The sequence below is a fragment of the Bufo bufo genome, chromosome 9, assembly GCF_905171765.1.
Source record: "Bufo bufo chromosome 9, aBufBuf1.1, whole genome shotgun sequence".
Taxonomy (NCBI): Eukaryota; Metazoa; Chordata; class Amphibia; order Anura; family Bufonidae; genus Bufo; species Bufo bufo.
In genome coordinates, this window is record NC_053397.1 from 52,278,172 (window position 1) to 52,296,695 (window position 18,524).

Here is an 18,524-nt window from a genome sequence, read left to right on the forward strand (position 1 = left end):
ATTTCGTGTGAATGAGGCCTGAGAGGGACCTGTGGTAAAGGATTTTTAGCCGGGCTGGGAACGCTGTAGCCGGGATGACTGTTGTTGTTTCATGTGTTAATTCCTGTTTACATGGAATTCCTATAGACAGAAGTTTCCATGTATCGTGCTGGCAGCAGGCAGGCTGGGCAGGCGGTGAAGTGTTCTTGTTCTATGCTTCCCAGGCTAATGATATCCCTAGAAAGGACTTTCATGGAGTCCCATGACACTTAATTTTCAACCACATAAATTCTCCCGATGACTGTGATTATGACTTTCTGCGCTTGTAATCAGTAAACACCACATTCTCCTCTAATAAGAGAGTGGTGAGAGAGTGGCTGATTAGCGGCATGTTGAGGAACAGCAGGCATGAGAATGGGCGATGAACATAGTGTATATATAGTATATAGCAGTGCCCAAACTGCAACCCAAAACCCACTTATTTATTGCAAAGTGGCAACACAGCAATTTACCCTGAATACTACAGTCCGATATAGTATATATCCCATGTACTTTAGCTATAATAGCCTACATTCAGTGCGCTGCCTGTGCCATTCATAGTGCGCCCTGTGCTGATGAATGGCAGTAAAAGTCTAAGGCATATTGGTACACCGTAGACATCTTCCAGGGTGCGGGTGCCCACAGAGAGGGCTCTGAGTGGCGCCTCTGGCACCCGTGCCATAGATTCTCCACCACTGGTATACAGGTTCTGGAGGGAAGAGGCTGATGCCCAGGGGACCACCTGAGCCCTCCTCACTGCCGCTAGCCAAGTAAGTTGTTGTAGGAGGACAGAACGTGGCTGATACTGTGCCAAGGTGCCCCCACAGTAATAGTGCTCCTTACTAATAGTAATAATTCTCTGCTAGAGCAAACATGGTAGTAACAGTGCTCCTACAGTGCCCCCAACATGTCCCCACTGTGCCCCAGAAGTAATAATGCTCCCATAGTGCCCATACTAGTAATCGTGTTCCCCATAGACCCCCAGTAGTAATAAAGCCCACTATTATGCCCCCCAGTAGTAATAATTCTCCTTCTAATGTGACAGTACAAAAAATGCCCCCTTATAATGTGTACCAGTGTAAGAAAAATACCCCCTTTTAATGCACCCAGTTGAGCTAATGTCCCCATAGTGCCCCAAAATGTGCCAGTATAAAATACCCCTATATAGTGCCCCCAGTAAATGCCCATAGTGCTCCTCTCCCCCTTCCTCCTAGTGCCCCCCATAATGTACCAGTATAAAATACCCCTATATAGTGCCCCCTGTAAATGCCCCCATAGTGCTCCTCTCCCCCCTTCCTCCTTGTGCCCCCATAATGTACCAGTATAAAATGCCCCTATATAGAGCCCCAGTAGATGCCCTCAGTGTCCCCCAGAATTTGCAAGTATAAAATACCCCTTCTTAGTGCCCCCATGGATGACCCCATAGTACTCCTCTCTCCCCTTCCCCATAGTACCCACCATAATGTGTCCCAGTATAAAATGCCCCTATACAGAGCTCCCCATATAAAAATGCCCCCATAGTGCCACCAAATAATGTGCCAGTAAAAAGTGCCCCCCAATAATGTGCCAGTAAGAAGTGCCCCCAATAATGTGCCAGTAAGTGCCCCCCATAGATGCCCCCCCAATTATGTGCCAGTAAGAAGTGCCCCCCCAATCATGTGCCAGTAACAAGTGCCCCCCAATCATGTGCCAGTAACAAGTGCCCCCATAGCACTCCTCTCCTCTATTGTACTATATTAAAAAATAATTACACATATACTTACCTCCATCAGGCTGGCAGCTATGCGATGCAGGCCTCTTCCGGCCTGTGTCCCCGCGCTGTACTTCATTGTGCCGCCTGCACCGGTCTCTGATAGGTTGCAGGCCTAGTGCCTATGAGAGGAACGGGGAAAGGAGACGCCTCTCCCCTGCCCCACAGCATCCATATGTATCGCTGTCCTGAGGACGGCCATACAGATGACTATGGAGATGAGCGCTTTCACAATGGAAGCACTCATCTCTCTGTGCTCTGCCGCCCCCCACTTGTCACCAGGGCCGCGCCGCCTGAGGCTATCGCCTCACCTCGCCTAATTGGCGGAGCGGCCCTGGAGGTCAGGACAGGTGCTTTTGCTGACACAGGCTGGAACTCACTGGTGTGAAAGGGGCCTTAGTTTATTTTCCAGGGCCACTTTAAGTTCCCAGTTTGCCTCTGGGCGGCAGGAGGGAATATACGACATTGTGGGGCTCGTTCCCATCTGTATTCGAGCCTTTGTTGCAGCTTCCATAAAAAATGCTGGGCAAAACAGCCCCGCACGCTGCAGTGTTGTGTCTGGGAAAATGAGGGACACCATGAAGGACACTTGACGGACCCATCATAAACTGGGCCAAAATTTAGCACAATTTGGTGCACTAGGGAGTGATTTATGAGGCATTTTATGCCACAAAAAGGCACTAAATACTTGCACACACCATAATTTGCGAGATTCGCCACTTTTCAAAAGTGCTGAGGAAAAGTAGGTGGGGTTTAGTGGAGTGGGTGTGGCTTCTCACAGACAGACAGATTTGCTATAATTTTACGCAAAAAAACAAACATAAATGATAGTTCAAATCTATGGCAACTCACAGATGGCATAGATTTGAATTTTCCTCGCACGGACTGCCCCGAGGTACGTCAGATACTGTACATTTTGCACATTCTGCACCAACGAACTTTCTGCTGAGATTGACGTTTGTAATGTTGGTCTTATTATGTCTGCTCCCTAGATCTTGTGGGTTTGGCTTACTGTAAAAGAGGTGTGGCATCATGGACTGGGCGTGGCCTAATATCCAACATTTAGCACTAAAATTGCATCACAGTTATAACATAAAATTCAGTCTCAGGCCTCATGCACACGACTATTGTGTGCATCCGTGGCCGTTGTTCCGTTTTCCGTGATTTTCTGCGGACCTATTGACTTTCAATGGGTCAGTTGAAAACTCGGAAAATGCACCGTTGTTCATCCGTGGCCGTGATCCGTGTTTCCTGTCCGTCAAAAAAATATGACCTGTCCTATTTTTTTGACGGACAACGGTTCACGGACCCATTCAAGTCAATGGGTCCGTCAAAAAACACGGATGCACACAAGATTGGCATCCGCGTCCGTGATCCGTGGCCGTTGGCAACTTTCACACAGACGGATCACAGATCCGTCTGCATAAAAGCTTTTTCAGATATGAGTTTTCACTAGTGATGGGGACGCTTCAAGTTAGAATATACTGAGAAATGTGTACATGACTGCCCCCTGCTGCCTGGCAGCACCCGATCTTTTACAGGGGGCTGTGATCCGCACAATTAACCCCTCAGGTGCCACACCTAAAGGGTTAATTGTGCGTATCATAGCCCCCTGTAAGAGATCAGGTGCTGCCAGGCAGGAGGGGCAGACCCCCTCCCTCCCCAATATTATATTCATTGGTGGCCAGTGAGGCCTCCCCTCTCCCCGCCCCCCAGTTAAAATCACGTTCCGAATCCCCCATCATTGGTGGCCAGTTGTGGCCTCACATCTCCCCTCCCCTTGTTAAAATCACGTTCCGAATCCCCCATCATTGGTGGCCAGTGCGGCCTCACATCTCCCCCTCCCCCTTGTTAAAATCACGTTCCGAATCCCCCATCATTGGTGGCCAGTGCGGCCTCACATCCCCCCCCTAGTTAAAATCACGTTCCGAATCCGCCATCATTGGTGGCCAGTGCGGCCTCACATCTCCCCCCCCCCCCCTTGTTAAAATCACGTTCCGAATCCCCCATCATTGGTGGCCAGAGCGGTCTCACATCTTCCCCCCCCCCTAGTTAAAATCACGTTCCGAATCCCCCATCATTGGTGGCCAGTGCAGCCTCACATCTCCCCCCCCCCCCCCAGTTAAAATCACGTTCCGAATCCCCCATCATTGGTGGCCAGTGCGGCCTCACATCTCCCCTCCCCCTAGTTAAAATCACGTTCCGAATCCCCCATCATTGGTGGCCAGTGCAGCCTCACATCTCAACCCCCCCCCACCCCTAGTTAAAATCACGTTCCCCCATCATTGGTGGCAGTGGAGAGTTCCGATCGGAGTCCCAGTTTAATCGCTGGGGCTCCGATCGGTAACCATGGCAACCAGGACGCTACTGCAGTCCTGGTTGCCATGGTTACTTAGCAATTTTTAGAAGCATTATACTTACCTGCGAGCTACGATGTCTGTGACTGGCCGGGCGCCCCTCCTACTGGTAAGTGACAGGTCTGTGCTATAGGCAATGCGCCGCACAGACCTTTCACTTACCAGTAGGAGGAGCGCCCGGCCGGTCACAGACATCACAGCTCGCAGGTAAGTATAATGCTTCTAAAAATTGCTAAGTAACCATGGCTACCAGGACTGCAGTAGCGTCCTGGTTGCCATGGTTACCGATCGGAGCCCCATCGATTAAACTGGGACTCCGATCGGAACTCTCCACTGCCACCAATGATGGGGGAACGTGATTTTAACTAGGGGGGGGGGGGTTGAGATGTGAGGCCGCACTGGCCACCAATGATGGGGGATTGAATGAATATAATATTGGGGAGGGAGGGGGTCTGCCCCCTCCTGCCTGGCAGCACCTGATCTCTTACAGGGGGCTATGATACGCACAATTAACCCTTTAGGTGTGGCACCTGAGGGGTTAATTGTGCGGATCACAGCCCCCTGTAAGAGATCGGGTGCTGCCAGGCAGCAGGGGGCAGTCATGTACACAGTTCGTAGGATATTCTAACTTGAAGCGTCCCCATCACCATGGGAACGCCTCTGTGTTAGAATATACTGTCGGATATGAGTTTCACGATCTAACTCAAATCCGATGGTATATTCTAACATAGAGGCGTTCCCATGGTGATGGGGATGCTTCAAGTTAAAATATACCATCGGATTGGAGAAAACTCTGATCCGATGGTATATTAACTCCTGACTTTACATTGAAAGTCAATGGGGGACGGATCCATTTGCAATTGCACCATATTGTGTCAACGTCAAACGGATCCGTCCCCATTGACTTGCATTGTAAGTCAGGACGGATCCGTTTGGCTCCGCACGGCCAGGCGGACACCAAAACGACTTTTTTTTCATGTCCGTGGATCCTCCAAAAATCAAGGAAGACCCACGGACGAAAAAACGGTCACGGATCACGGACCAACGGAACCCCGTTTTGCGGACCGTGAAAAAATACTGTCGTGTGCATAAGGCCTCAAACTAAACCAACCAATAGCCGCTATGGAGTCAGAGAAAAGTGTGTGTTCCTGCACCGCATTCATTAGCCAGCCTGAGCCACTGTGATAAACCTGGTGCAGGTCTAGATAGACTGGTTTACGCCTTATTCAGGATTAGTAAATCTGCCCCATTGCTTTGTAGAGCTAGCTCAGTTGCTATTATAAAGTACTTATAATCCATATGCGAATCATCAGTTAAGTGCACTGAGGGTGGTCCCAAGCCACTGTGTGCACCCCCTGCTTCTTCTGTCAGGCACTTTCCTTCTTGCTTGGCAGGGCCAGTTTCCTGCATAGTAATGTTACCTGAGCATGTCAATCAGGAAGGAGAGGGAGGAACTGGCAAAGAAAGACAGAGGAGAAAGGGTGCACTGTGTGGCTTGGGCCCGCCCTCAGTGCACTTAACTCCTCATTTGCATATGGAGTACCTTTTCTCCAAAATTAAGCAACAGGTCACTAAATGAAATATCTCATTCAGCTGAGCTAGCCGTGCAAGAAATTGGGAGTCATTTACAAAGACTGGCTTTTAGCGCCAGAAAAGTGGTGCACGAAGAATGATAAATTATCCCCCATGGTGTGTATTAGGCACGGATTTGTGTGCAGAAAATCCAGAGCATAAGGCCTCACACACACGACCATTGTTTGGGTATGCATCGGCGGCTCGGGTCCGGACCCATTCACTTCAGTGGGGCCGCAAAAGATGTGGACAGCACTCCGTGTGCTGTCCGCATCCGTTGCTCCGTTCCTTGGTCCCACAAAAAAAATATAACGTCCTATTCTTGTCCGTTTTGCAGACAAGAATAGGCATTTCTATAATGGGCGGCCCGTTCTGTTCCACAAATTGTGGAATGTACACAGGCGGCATCTGTGTTTTGCGGATCCGCAATTTGCGGACCGCAAAACATGTTTGTGTGCATGTAGCCTAATACAGTATCAGCTAAGCAGATGCAATTGACCTGCTGTACAGATTTAGAACTCGGCAGCATGTCAATTGTTTGTGTGGACTTTCAGTGCTGATTTAACCCTTTGCAACGCAAAGGATGAGATCTGGGGTAAGTCTAAAAGAAAATCCACAAGGATATTGGTGCGGAAATGCAGTGAAAACCGCACAGAAATCCATGCAGAAAATCCACATGCCGTTTGCACCACTTTTCTGGCGCTAAAAGCCAGTTTGCATGTACCCTAAGGGTTTGGCTACACACAGATGCAGAAAAGTCGTGGAAGACAAAACTATTTGCCGCGCGACTATTTTAGAAATGTGATTTTGCTGTGAAAACACAGCCAAGTCGCTGGCGAGTCGCATGTTGAGGGAGATTTATCAAAACTGCTGTAAAGGGAAACTGGCTTAGTTGCCCATAGCAACCAATCAGATTCCACCTTTCATTTTTCAGAGCTCCTTTGGAAAATGAAAGGTGGAATTTGATTGGTTGCTATGGGCAACTAAACCAGTTCTGCTTTACACCAGTTTGATAAATCTCCCCCAATGGAGTTAAACCTCATTCACACATCCGCGTCTGTGCTCAAATCCGTGAGCAGGTGGTCAGTGATGAATCCGTGTTGGGTCCGTGTGTCCGTTGTTTGCTGTCCGTGTTGCATCCGTGTTTCACTGACCCTGCACAGCTGAAAAATAATTTTCAAAGCATCTCTTTTTAATGATCCGTGCAACACGGATGGCATCCGTGGTTTTCACGGACCCATAGACTAATAATGGACGTGATGGATCCGTAAACACAGATAAAATAGAGCATGCATCCGTGCTGAAAACACTGATGTCTGAATACACTCATTAAAATGAATAGGGACTGTGCTGTCCGTGGTGAACAGGTACAGCACACGTCCGTGAAACACGTGTGAATGAGGCTTTAAAGTCACACGACACAAAATCAATGGATTTTTTTGCGTCTGTCGCATTGCAATCGCTGCATGGCGCATTACGACTCCATTGACAAACGTTACATGAAATGTCGCACGTAGCCGAATTCTAAAGGTTTTAATAATTTAGCCAAGGTTTCGCAACCAAACAGTTCCATAGATGTAACACTCCTCCCTGTTCTTCACCATTTCCACTACGTGCGACATTATACAGCGGCTCGTGGCGTGTTTTCTAGCTGTACCTAACACTCTGATGGGACGTGGGGTTACTGTTTGCGATCCCCCCAGCTAACTAAACACTGCAGGTTTTAACCAACAGATCATAGTTATAACAGGATCATGTTAGCTGCTTTTATCTGTCAGGTCTGCAATATATACCCCATAATTAAAAGCAAACAAAATGAGGTATACAGCGCCTCCTGCCCCAGTGCTGATAATTATCCCTTATATATGAGCGACACCGCGATCAATAGAAGTGCTGGGATTTTTAGCCCTTTAATCACTTAAGTGGGCTCTGGGTCATGCCGCATGCCCTTATGGATGGAGAGCTGGAGGTGATGATGACTCTCAAGTCATGATCCAGGCATGGCGCATCAGGTATGCCACTGACAGTATGAGAATCCTTGCTGGTTTGTGTCCAGCTCTGAAAGCCCCTAGAGCTCAGCTGGTGTGAGGGCTTCTCAGATGGTTAGAATTTCATTGGTGAGTAAGAGGAATCACATGAGGATTCTCGCACTCTATACATGGCAGGCTGAGGACTCACATGCCAGAAAGCACTGAGCTCATAGACACTGCTCCATCTGAGCAAATAAACCAAGACAAATGTCCTGCCGGACAAAGATGTAGCAGCTTGAGGAAGGGGAGCATCTCGCACTTCAGTCTCCTTGGTGTTTAATCAGAGTCATAGAGAAGATCTGAAAATGTCCAAGGACTGTTTTTGCAATGTCTTTGAGAGCGTCACAGCGGCGTTGTGCTGCTTCTACCAGGGCAAATCTGTCATTGGGGTTAAGGTAAGTGAATAATGTGTGACGATTAGGATTTTAATCTATTTAGGTTTTTTTTGGATTAATATTTGCCGCTATAGAGTGGACAATGCTGACTTTCTCCAGATGATTTACATTCTGCCAAATACCCTTATTTTTAGGTCTATCTACCTCATTAGCTTCGTCGGTCTGTCGGAGTGATAGCAGGTTTTTGCAATTTTTTTTCTGAAGTAAGACATCGGACTCGATTTTGTATATTGATATTAACTTTTGGATGTGGGGGGGTTGTAGTTATGTTTGCTGGAGCCTTGAGGAAGTTTTTTTAACAGCTAATGCCTGTGCTCAGACACAGTGGTGCTGTCTGACATTAGGATGGGTGCGGAGTGCGGGTTCCAATTGTCTGCTTGTTGTTTTTAAGGCGGCAGATCAATGTACAGATCATTCATCTTGTGCATCCTCTGATAAACATAGAAGAACGAGGGCAGAAGAAGACCATATGTCCCTCTACTCTGACCTTATACCACGTTCTTTTTATATTATATTTAGCAGTTTTCAGGCATTAATACTTAATTTTACACGGTCTGTAGGTCAGTTTTTTTTAGCACGGAATCGGATACATGCTGTATTATGTTAACGGATACATCACCCATTACAGTCTATGGGTCAGTGAAAACCGCTAATGCAACACGGATGCCATCCGTGTTTAATCCGTGTTTACAGATCATCAGGAAGAGATGCTTTAAGAATTATTTTTCAGCTGTTCAGTGTTAGCAAAACACGGATGACACACGGACATTAAAAAACGGACTCACAGAGGCATCACGGATTTAAGCATGGACGTGTGAATGAGGCTTTATACCCAGTAGCAGAGTGCTAAAATGCATGGTGAACCCCACCAAACCATTGTATGTACCTTTAGGGTACGGCCACACGGTCAGGTTTCTGATGCCATTTTGGAAGCCATAATCAGAAGTGAATAAAAGGACAGATACGACTTTTTAAATTCATTCTTGAATTTGGTTTCAAAAACTGCACCCGGAACCTATCTGTGTGGCCGTACCCTAAAGCTAGGGCCGCTTGGCGATGTGTTGCGCAACAAAAAGAAATCTGCACAACCTGTCTCCGTTTTGCTGTCATGCAACTATTTTAGAGCTGAGATTTGGCTGCAAAAACACAGCCAAGTCGCAGGCGAGTCGATGTGGTGCACGACTTATATTGCAGTCCATACAGTAAAAGTCGTGGGACACCTGCGGCACCAATTCTATCCATGTCTGGATTTTTTTGTGACTGTCGCATCGCAGCATTCACATTGTGACACGGTTGACCATTCTTAGTCGTGAGACACATGTCTCTCTGTAGCCCTAGCCTAAGGCCGAATGCACACGGCTGAGAGCGGTCCGTGGTATGCCGGGCTGAATTCCTGTTCAGAGCAGGAGCGCACGGCGCTATTGGTTGCTATGACGCCATGCGCTTCATGTCGCCGCTGCACTACAGTAATACACTATACGAGAAAGCCAGAAAAGCCCGGCATACCGCGGAACACGGCCGTGTGCACTCGGCCTAAAGCTTACACAAGCTCAAGATAAAATGGGGGAAAACATACTAAAGGCTCCTTTACACCGCCCGATATTCAGGCAGATTATTGCTAACGAGCATTTGTACGAAAACTCGTTAGCGATAATCAGCCCGTTTAAGGCTGCTGCCGATGAACAAGTGAAACACTCGTCCATCTGGTAATAATCATTGGTGCCGTCACCTAAGCTATCGTTTGTGGGCAGCAGTTCGTGCCATCTGAAGTGAACACTGCTGCCAACAAAGACCCTGTATAGGGATGAGAGATGGTATTAGAGATCACTCCTCTCCATACTGTGGAGGAGATCGCTGCATGTAAATGCAGAGGTCACCTCCACCGACGAGCAGGCAATTGTCAGGAAGGAACTCCTCCCAACAGTCGTCTGCTCCATGGAACAATGTAAAGGGGCCATTCCCTTTTGAATTCTCACCATTCCTAAACTACGACTCCCAGGGTCCCCCATCACCTCCTGCAGCAATGATTTTTTCTCAGGCGGCATGTGAGCACAAATCCCTGGTTGCACCAGCCTTATGGACGACACATTACTAGTGATGAGCGAACTTGTGTTTTCAAGTTCGGCGTACAGGTTTGGGTTATCAAGGAATCCCGTTATAGTTTCCGCTACCACGGACCATAACGGAATTCTATGACGGCATGTACCACGGAAACCCATAAGAGGCATTCTGTATTACATTCCGTCATAATAGAAGTCTATGGCCAGTCAGTGGGTCTACAAAACAAATGTGGATGGCACATGCACCTTATCTATATTATGTGGACCAACTGTTTGCGTACCGCAAGATGGACACGGCCCTGTGCATGGGGCCTTATACATTTTCTCTGATGTTCCATTCTTTGTCTTGTCTTACAAATACTGATGCAGTATACTGACCACGTGAAAGTGATCAGAGGGTACAATCATACAGGGAGTTATTGGTGCAGCAGAGAGACCATTAAAAGAAAGGGTTGGCGGTGTAATCTGTGTGCCAAGCTCATTTCAGATGCATGAAACAGGCCAGAAATAGTAAACGCTCTCTTTTATTTCTATTGCTGATTATAAAAGTTATTCTTTGGAAAATAGTCCTGAAATTCCCAGTCACTTCCTTTTGAAATAATCCACCCCCAGAGAGTAAGATAGTATTTATGAGTGTGTACAGCCTGGGAAGAAAACCCAAAATATGCTTCTTTGTTTTTGTTTTTTCCCCCTCTGTGGAACTTTACATTTCTATTTCTAGAGTCTTGGTGTGTAGCTGATTTATGTGTCGCTTATCTCTAGTATTATACTGGCTGCACGGTGTACACAGAGTTTAGTCATCAGCACAGGACGGTATAAGAATGAGAGAATTTGCTGTTGCAGGTGTTTCCCTACGTTCCGTGTATGTATGTCAGGTATCTTCAGGTGTAATGGGCCTGATGCCCATTACACCTGAAGCACTTTGATTAAGATAGCACTTTGCTCACCATTGCTGTGTTTTCTTTGCTGACACACGAGTTTGTTACTGTATGGATTGCTTCTATTCACACCAGAAAGCTGTAACACATTAGAAATCGGAGGCTTGCCAACCAAAAACAACCCTTTTTCTTATCGCTTCTTAGAACGGATGTATCCTCTCCCTGTCCCCTGCGCAGCACATGTATTTCATGCACTATTAATACTGCGGCATTCCATGGGAAAAATAATCTGAGACAAAAATTTCAGCACAGAATAGAAGAGCTGATGCCTCATGATTTTGTGGTGTTATAATAATAGCCTGTGACTGATGGTCCACACATAGATCTGTGAAGATCACCCTATGTTGAGACATCATTATATGTAGCTGCTTTCCACAGTATTCATTATTTAAGCAGACATTAGATAAAGCTCATCCTATGAGGATTTGGGCACAGAAGATTATTTCTGCACATGACAGTATTACTAGTGTCTATCGAGTCATCTATGATTTTTTTTGTTTTTGTACATGTTTGCACAAGAGAAGGATACAAGGCGTGCATGTGTATAGATGTGTATATATATTTTAGCAAATCCAAAACTTTTGTAATTCATCTCTCATGAATTGCTCAAAATGGCAGCCATCATTTTACAGATAAGAAGATGGAGAAGGCATTTGCAACCGGCAAAGTGAGTTATTACTGTAATCAGGCTGTTTATCACCACATTTATTTGCAATACATACAACACTTTTGAAAGCGACACAGTGTATTGCAGTTTGGGGGCCGCCCCGTTAATTTTGAGCTGTGGTAACAGATTCCGCTTGTGGCCTACTGGACATTTAAATTCCTCGCGTACAATTAAATATGTGGATCAATGCTGAGATGTATTTTGATGAGGACATACGGTAAATGAAGGCGTTTGTTGTATTTAAGCTTTGAATTTGCAAGAACATTGAGAAAAGTCTTTAGACTTCAATGGGCTGTCCAGGTAATACAAATTATTTACAAAGTGGTTTAAAGAAAATGTAAAAAAAAAAAAATACTCTCCTCACTGATTCCCTGCTGCTCCCGGTCCAGCGTCTCAGTCCCTGGCTGGTCTTTGCTTCCTGGTCCCTCTCAACATGCAGGAATTATTGACTGGGGGTAGTCATTGGTGCTGCCAGTGATTGGGTCAGCAGTCACTTCCTGTGTGTCAAGAGGCTTCAGAACCTGTTAGGGGACAAGGGAATCATCTGAACAGGAGTGGCGGGGCATCATTGCGGTGTGTGGGTTTTTTATTATTTTTTTTTATATATTTTTTTTTATACCATTTTGATGCTTTTTAAAGGATTTTGTATTCCCTGGGCAGTATGCTTAAGCCTTTTTGTAAGAGGTGTTTCCTGTTCACACGGTGTCTCACCTCTACATTAAGGGATCAGCTGTAATCTCTGGTAAGAGTGCAGCTCCACTCTAGCACCACCGCAGGGAAATTAAGCATTACATAGTTCCCATTTAAATCAATAGACTGGGTAATTCCTCATTCACGCGTCAGTGTTTTGGTCAGTGCTCTCCATCAGTGATTGTGAGCTAAAACCAGGATTGGAGCTACACAGAGATGGGGCTCATGCACACAAACGTATTTTCTTTCCATGTCCGTTCCGGGTTTGTTTGTTTTTTGGACCATATGCGGCACCATTTATTTTAATGCCCCCCCCCCCAAAAAAATTCAGTTCCGCAAAAAAAATAGAACATGTCATATTATTGTCTGCATTACGGACAAGAATAGGACTGTTCTATTAGGGGTCAGCTGTTCCGTTCCGCAAAATACGGAATACACATGGACGTCATCTGTATTTTTTTGCAGTTCCGTTTTTGCGGACTGCAAAATACATACAGTCGTGTGCATGAGGCCATAAGGTATAAGGGAAAGATCTGCTCCTGTTCTGTTTAGAGCCGCACCTGGTTTTGGCTCACAATCATTGATGGAAATCACTGACCAAACACTAACTGTGTGAATGAGGCATAATACATGAATAGTTTGAGTCCTCCATGTTGACTATTAGATGAGTGCCCCACCTATATTAAAGGGGTTGTACAGTAATAAAAACCAATGGTTACTTTCAGAAGTATTGCCACCTCTGTCCATGGGTTGCAGCTCAGAGAATGGGACGGGAATGAGACTGAGCTGCATTACCATACACAACCTATCGACAGGTGTGGTGCTATGTTTTTCTAATCTGGGACAACCCCATTAACTCCCCAATTAAGAATTCCCTAACAGGATAATTGAAAATGGGTTTTCTCAACAAGAAATCCCTTTAAATAGCAAGTCCTGAATATACTAGTGTTATTTCTGGCGAACCTACACTGCAAGGCACTGTTAAATATATTCTGGTAGGTTCACCAAAGGTGAAGCTACATTATAATCTAATTCCTTGTACATGTTGCTCCACAACCAAACGCACTGCTATATCTAGCAGGCTTGATTCTTCACATTTCAGCCGAGTATTTATATCCTTAGTCAGATTTGTGTTGCTGCCTCCATTACATGAAGGAGAATCGGCTTGTAAAACACCAACCAAAAGTCCATAGAGTGGAGCCTTCTCATGACATTCATCTAGTGAAGCAGACATATTCTACAGTATGGAATGCAGAACTAGTTATTACGTGATGGTCATTATCAAGCTCCTGACGGTCGTCTCCCACTCTTATTAAGGCTTTAATTAAGATCTACAGTGTTTTCATCTGCTCTTTGTATCCAGCTGAACATACCATTCATGCAGTTCCCATGTCTTTTGCCCTTAAACTCCAGAGGTCAACAACTGGAAGAATGTAGCCTAGCAGTTCCTAGTATCCACAGTAGAGGAATGTTCTCCTGAATTATGAATAGGATACAAATATAAAGTTCTTAAGACAAGCTGAAGGACGTTCTAAGAGAGCCGACAAACGAGATAAAGTCAGGCTGCGGACTAGACGATTCTCTGTAGTGACATTTGTAGAGCAGGGTTGTCGCCTTTTTTGTGGCAAATACTGGGCACTGGTGGGGAGATTAGAAATGCAGAGTAAATAGAGAATGAACACATAAGTAGCCATCATATATTCTGAGGGATGTGTCAGAAGAACTTTAAGAACTTTATAATTATGTGTATTTTTTGTTGAAGCATTGTTTAATAGACACTAAAACTGTATGAAATTATACTATGAAACTGTCACGGATGAAGTTAGCAGATAGCTGGAACATATAAATAAACGAGCGACTGGCTTGATCCCAAACTAAGGAGCTTATAGGTGAGCCCTATAAAACCCTAAGAGCTCTCCCTGACTGCTATGCACATGCAAGGGTCTGTATGGTAGACGATTGCATGCCCGCGTACCTAATACTGTGTGGCACCTGAAAACCCTATAATAGTGAGGGGACACGACCACCGGCTCCCTGCACTTAATACGGATGGAGTCAGGGTCACCTAGAATCAAGCAAGCAAGGAAACACAATAAAGTAAATGACTTATCTGAACAAACAGCAGAAGCAGCCTCCAGCAGTGAACGCCTCATCCAGGAAGTAGTATAAACCGCAAAGTGAGGCAGTATGGGAGGGATTATAAAGGTAGACAATTAGTCGAAATAAGTGACACCTGGCAGAAAGAAAGGAGATGAGAAAGTAAAACCAAAACAAAGAACATCATACAAGAGGTAGAGAAGAACGTCTGCCAGATCTTCTCACAGAACTGGCGGTGACATAAACCTACATAAAGTACAAGGTATACTGTACTCGTGCTTCACTTATGCCTTCCATCCACATAAAGAACAATATAAAAGCATGAAAATAGATCCTGTTCAGGAGAAAACATGAAAGCTAATGGTTTTTTAGTCATTTGTATTTCCCTCCATGCTGAAACAAAGAGCACAGCCTAATACAGTGCTAAATGTTTTATGAGATCTATCCAGGTAGGGACGTCTTTAGGGGTATTTGAGTGTCTTGAATGAAGAACTGTTGGAATGATGCCTTCTTACATGATTCCTTATCACATGCATGTGCTGCCCTGGTTTTCAACTTAAGACTGTGGCATTGTCCAATAAATAGGGTGGCACTCTTTCTCCTTGCAGAGAATCTAGCTTGCATAGAGAATTTTACAGGCAATGCTTCCTGGTAACAAGTATGCAGATTAGCTCTCCTCCAGAAGTAAGAAAACACTCTCTTATGCCTCTGTAAATCAGCATCCGAGAGCGATGACAAAATCCTGTCATCCAGCCAACTAGTACCCTGCTCTGTATGGGCGAAGGGCAAGAGCCCTGAAAAAAAGCCATCTACACATAGGTGTCTATTCTTTTTGAAGTAGACTGTGGTTTGGGTGAAGTCATGCTTCTAGACTCTTTAATAGGTTGGATATTGACTTTACAAGATAGCTGCCTATAGATGGCATTAGAGAGACGGTTTTCTTCTTTCTGGAAGAGAGCTAATTTGCATTAATGGCCTAACACCACCTATGGAGAGTATGTAGTCTTAAGGTACCCATACACATTAGTCTGAAGTTGATCAAAACGGACAGTTTCAAACAAAATGAACATTCCTCGGTTGAAATGTAATTATGAACGATTGCTTTTACTGACTGATAACATCATTGTCGTTGGAAGTCGGCCATGTTTAATATTTTCATCGGATAAAAGATCTTTCGTTCAAAGAAACGTTGTTCGTAAACAAAGGCCCGTTCTTTGATAAGACGTTCCCAGAAAGATCTTTCTTCCATAGCCCGGTTTCATTGAACGTGTATGGGCAATTTGAACAAGAGTAATGGCCAATATGGACAAAAATGTGTATGGATTTGTTTAAGCTTCAACCAACTTCTAATACTTATGGGCAGCTTTACTCCGTTACAGATGGATCATGTTAAGACAGTCAGACAGTGTTAATTGTTCGTGTGAGCATTTTTCCCAGAGACTCTGTTGATCTGTAGATCTTGATGGTCCACCCTATGGCTATGCAGAACCTATGCATAGTAACTAGGGATGAGCGAATCGACTTTGGATAAAACATCCAAAGTCGATTTGCGCAAAACTTCGTTCCAATACTGTACGGGGCAGGAGCTCCTTACAGTATTAGAATGTATTGGCTCTGATGAGCCGAAGTTATTGCTTGGAACCGAACTCGAGTTCGGGAAATGTTTTTTTACAGTACAAATTAATTCATGAAGTTATTGCCCGAAGTCTCGCAAGACTTCGCAAAGCAATAACTTCAGCTCATCGGAGCCAATACATTCTAATACTGTAAGGAGCTCCTGCTCCGTACAGTATTGGAACAAAGTTTTATGCGAATTGACTTCAGATGTTTAAACCAAAGTCGATTCGTTCATCCCTCATAGTAACCCCACGCATTATCATTTAATCAAAAAGGAGTAAAACATTAGAAATAAACCTAAAAACAGTAATACATCGTGGTGACCACCTCATTGGCTTCAGAGGGCGTCTCGTGCTGCTAAGTTGTGGAAAGGGCCTATTCCAGTGTCCGAATGTTGGCCCCTTGCACTGTAGGATTCTTTAGTCCTCTGTTGGGTAAGTCTGACCCTGTCCACTGCATGTCTGTATTTATGGGCAATATTCGAGTGAAATTCACATAACCTGTTTTTCTAGTACAGGAAAGTTTTCACAGGAAGTCTGTTACGTCATTCATAGATGACAGGTGACTAGTGACACTGAGCCCATACACAAATTCCCTCAAGTATCAAAGAATAACTAGTATGGCAGAGGTTACCACGTGACAAAGCTCATATAATATGTACTGGTATTTCATATGTACAGGTATATGTGACAAAGTACGTCCTCCTTCAGTACATGGAGGCAAATGACCCCTTTCAGACTTAATAACTGAACCATAGTAATTAATAAAATAATGACATGACACCTTGTGTTGGAATAAAAATGGCCGCAATGCTTTATTAAGGGTAAATACATTAATAAATAATTAAAACTTCAAATTCATTAAATGAATAACCATTAAAAAATTCCAATAATTACCGAAATCCACTCAGCAATAGCGGAGTGATACAGCCCCTCTAATAAAGCAAAGCGACATAAAGCATAAGAATAGGGAGGGAGGACAGGGCGACGATCCGGTCTTGATAAAACTGGCCCAGAAGCGCCGCCGAAACCCTCTTTTTAAGGACCATACTTTCCCGCCGCTGGCATCCACACCAATCAGCTGTCTGGAAATCTCCCTCAGCAACCAGCTGCACCAATCAGAGAGGATCCCTGCTTGACATCCAATGCTCAGGTGAGACCGGCTAAAACCAGCTGATTCTGACAGAACTTAACCATTTCATGTAAACCTGAAATAAAAGAGCGGGAAAGCACGAAAAAGCAAAACCATACCAAAATACAAAAATTAATGGTGTCATTGCCCCCATGTGTCCCCCAAGCGAAACTCTCTGGGGGGCCTGAACAGTCTGTGGAACGCTAGAAAGACGCGTTAGTTTCAGACACAGTGGACTGATCCGGTTTAGGTTTTTGGAAGAACAACCGGACATCCAGTGGGCAGAAGACGGGTGGGCGTTCAGGACCCTGGCCTGAATGTTGTTTTAGTTGGAGAGGCACAGCTGAGATTTCTTGACCCACAGGACACATTCCTAAAACTTTCTCAGCATCTACTCGGCCAGTCGTAAGAATCTGAAACTTTCCTTGTTTGAGGTCCATGTGCTTTCTAGGTTCTCAGCCTCGGACAATGGCAGAAGCTTTTATTATCGCAATGCCTTCATGAGAAGTGCAGCCACCACCTTTTGTGTTGCTGACACATGTTAGATTTTACAGCAGCCATAAAAAGAAACGTGCTGTAGATAAAGAATTCCTGCCCCATTCTCCTCAGTCTGGCTCCACCTGAACGTATTTGACTAATGTTGTCTTTTTGACAAGTACAAGTTGTCTTCACCAGACTTTCAGTGTCGTGGTTTGTGGGAACAAGAGAATAAACCTCCACTGGGAGTATTCTGCTTTTGAAAGAACTTACAATAGTCTGTTAAACTTGATATAAGGCCATATGTATTCGCTAAATACAGTCCATGTCGCATCAACATTCTTTGTGGACCCATTGACATCAATAGGTCTATGTTCTGCATTTTGCACCCAAGTATAAGACCTGTTCTATCATTTTGCGGAACGAATATACAGCTGCGGAAAGCACACAGATAATGTGCTTTCCCCATCCCTATGTCCACAGGCAGTGAAAACATCATAACACCTGGCCCTGTCAATCAAAGTGCAGAGGGCGTGGCAGCTGCAGAGAGAGCTGAGCCTTTAGGGGTAAAGGCAACACCTCCAGTGCTCCTAGAGGCTCATTTGCATATATTAATACTAAATTTTTCTCAGCAATGCGGATACATATGAACATGGGATTAACGCAGATGCCTTCAGCTGCCAAGGGCACATGTAACAGGTCAGCCGGTGTCATAGGTACAAATC

At 45.0% G+C, this 18,524-nt stretch overlaps 1 protein-coding gene across 3 annotated transcripts in view; it reads left to right on the plus strand.

The window, feature by feature from the left end:
* BCAR3 (BCAR3 adaptor protein, NSP family member) overlaps positions 1-18,524 on the plus strand; it is a 109,154-nt gene that overhangs the window by 65,914 nt on the left and 24,716 nt on the right. The window contains exon 1 of one of the 3 annotated variants that reach the window (XM_040406678.1): positions 7,834-8,122. The exons of the other annotated variants lie outside the window; for them this stretch is intronic. Coding sequence (XP_040262612.1) covers positions 8,033-8,122 — 90 coding nt within the window. The 5' untranslated portion in view covers positions 7,834-8,032. Of the gene's footprint in view, positions 1-7,833; positions 8,123-18,524 lie in introns of those variants that run through there. 3 annotated transcript variants of the gene reach the window in all.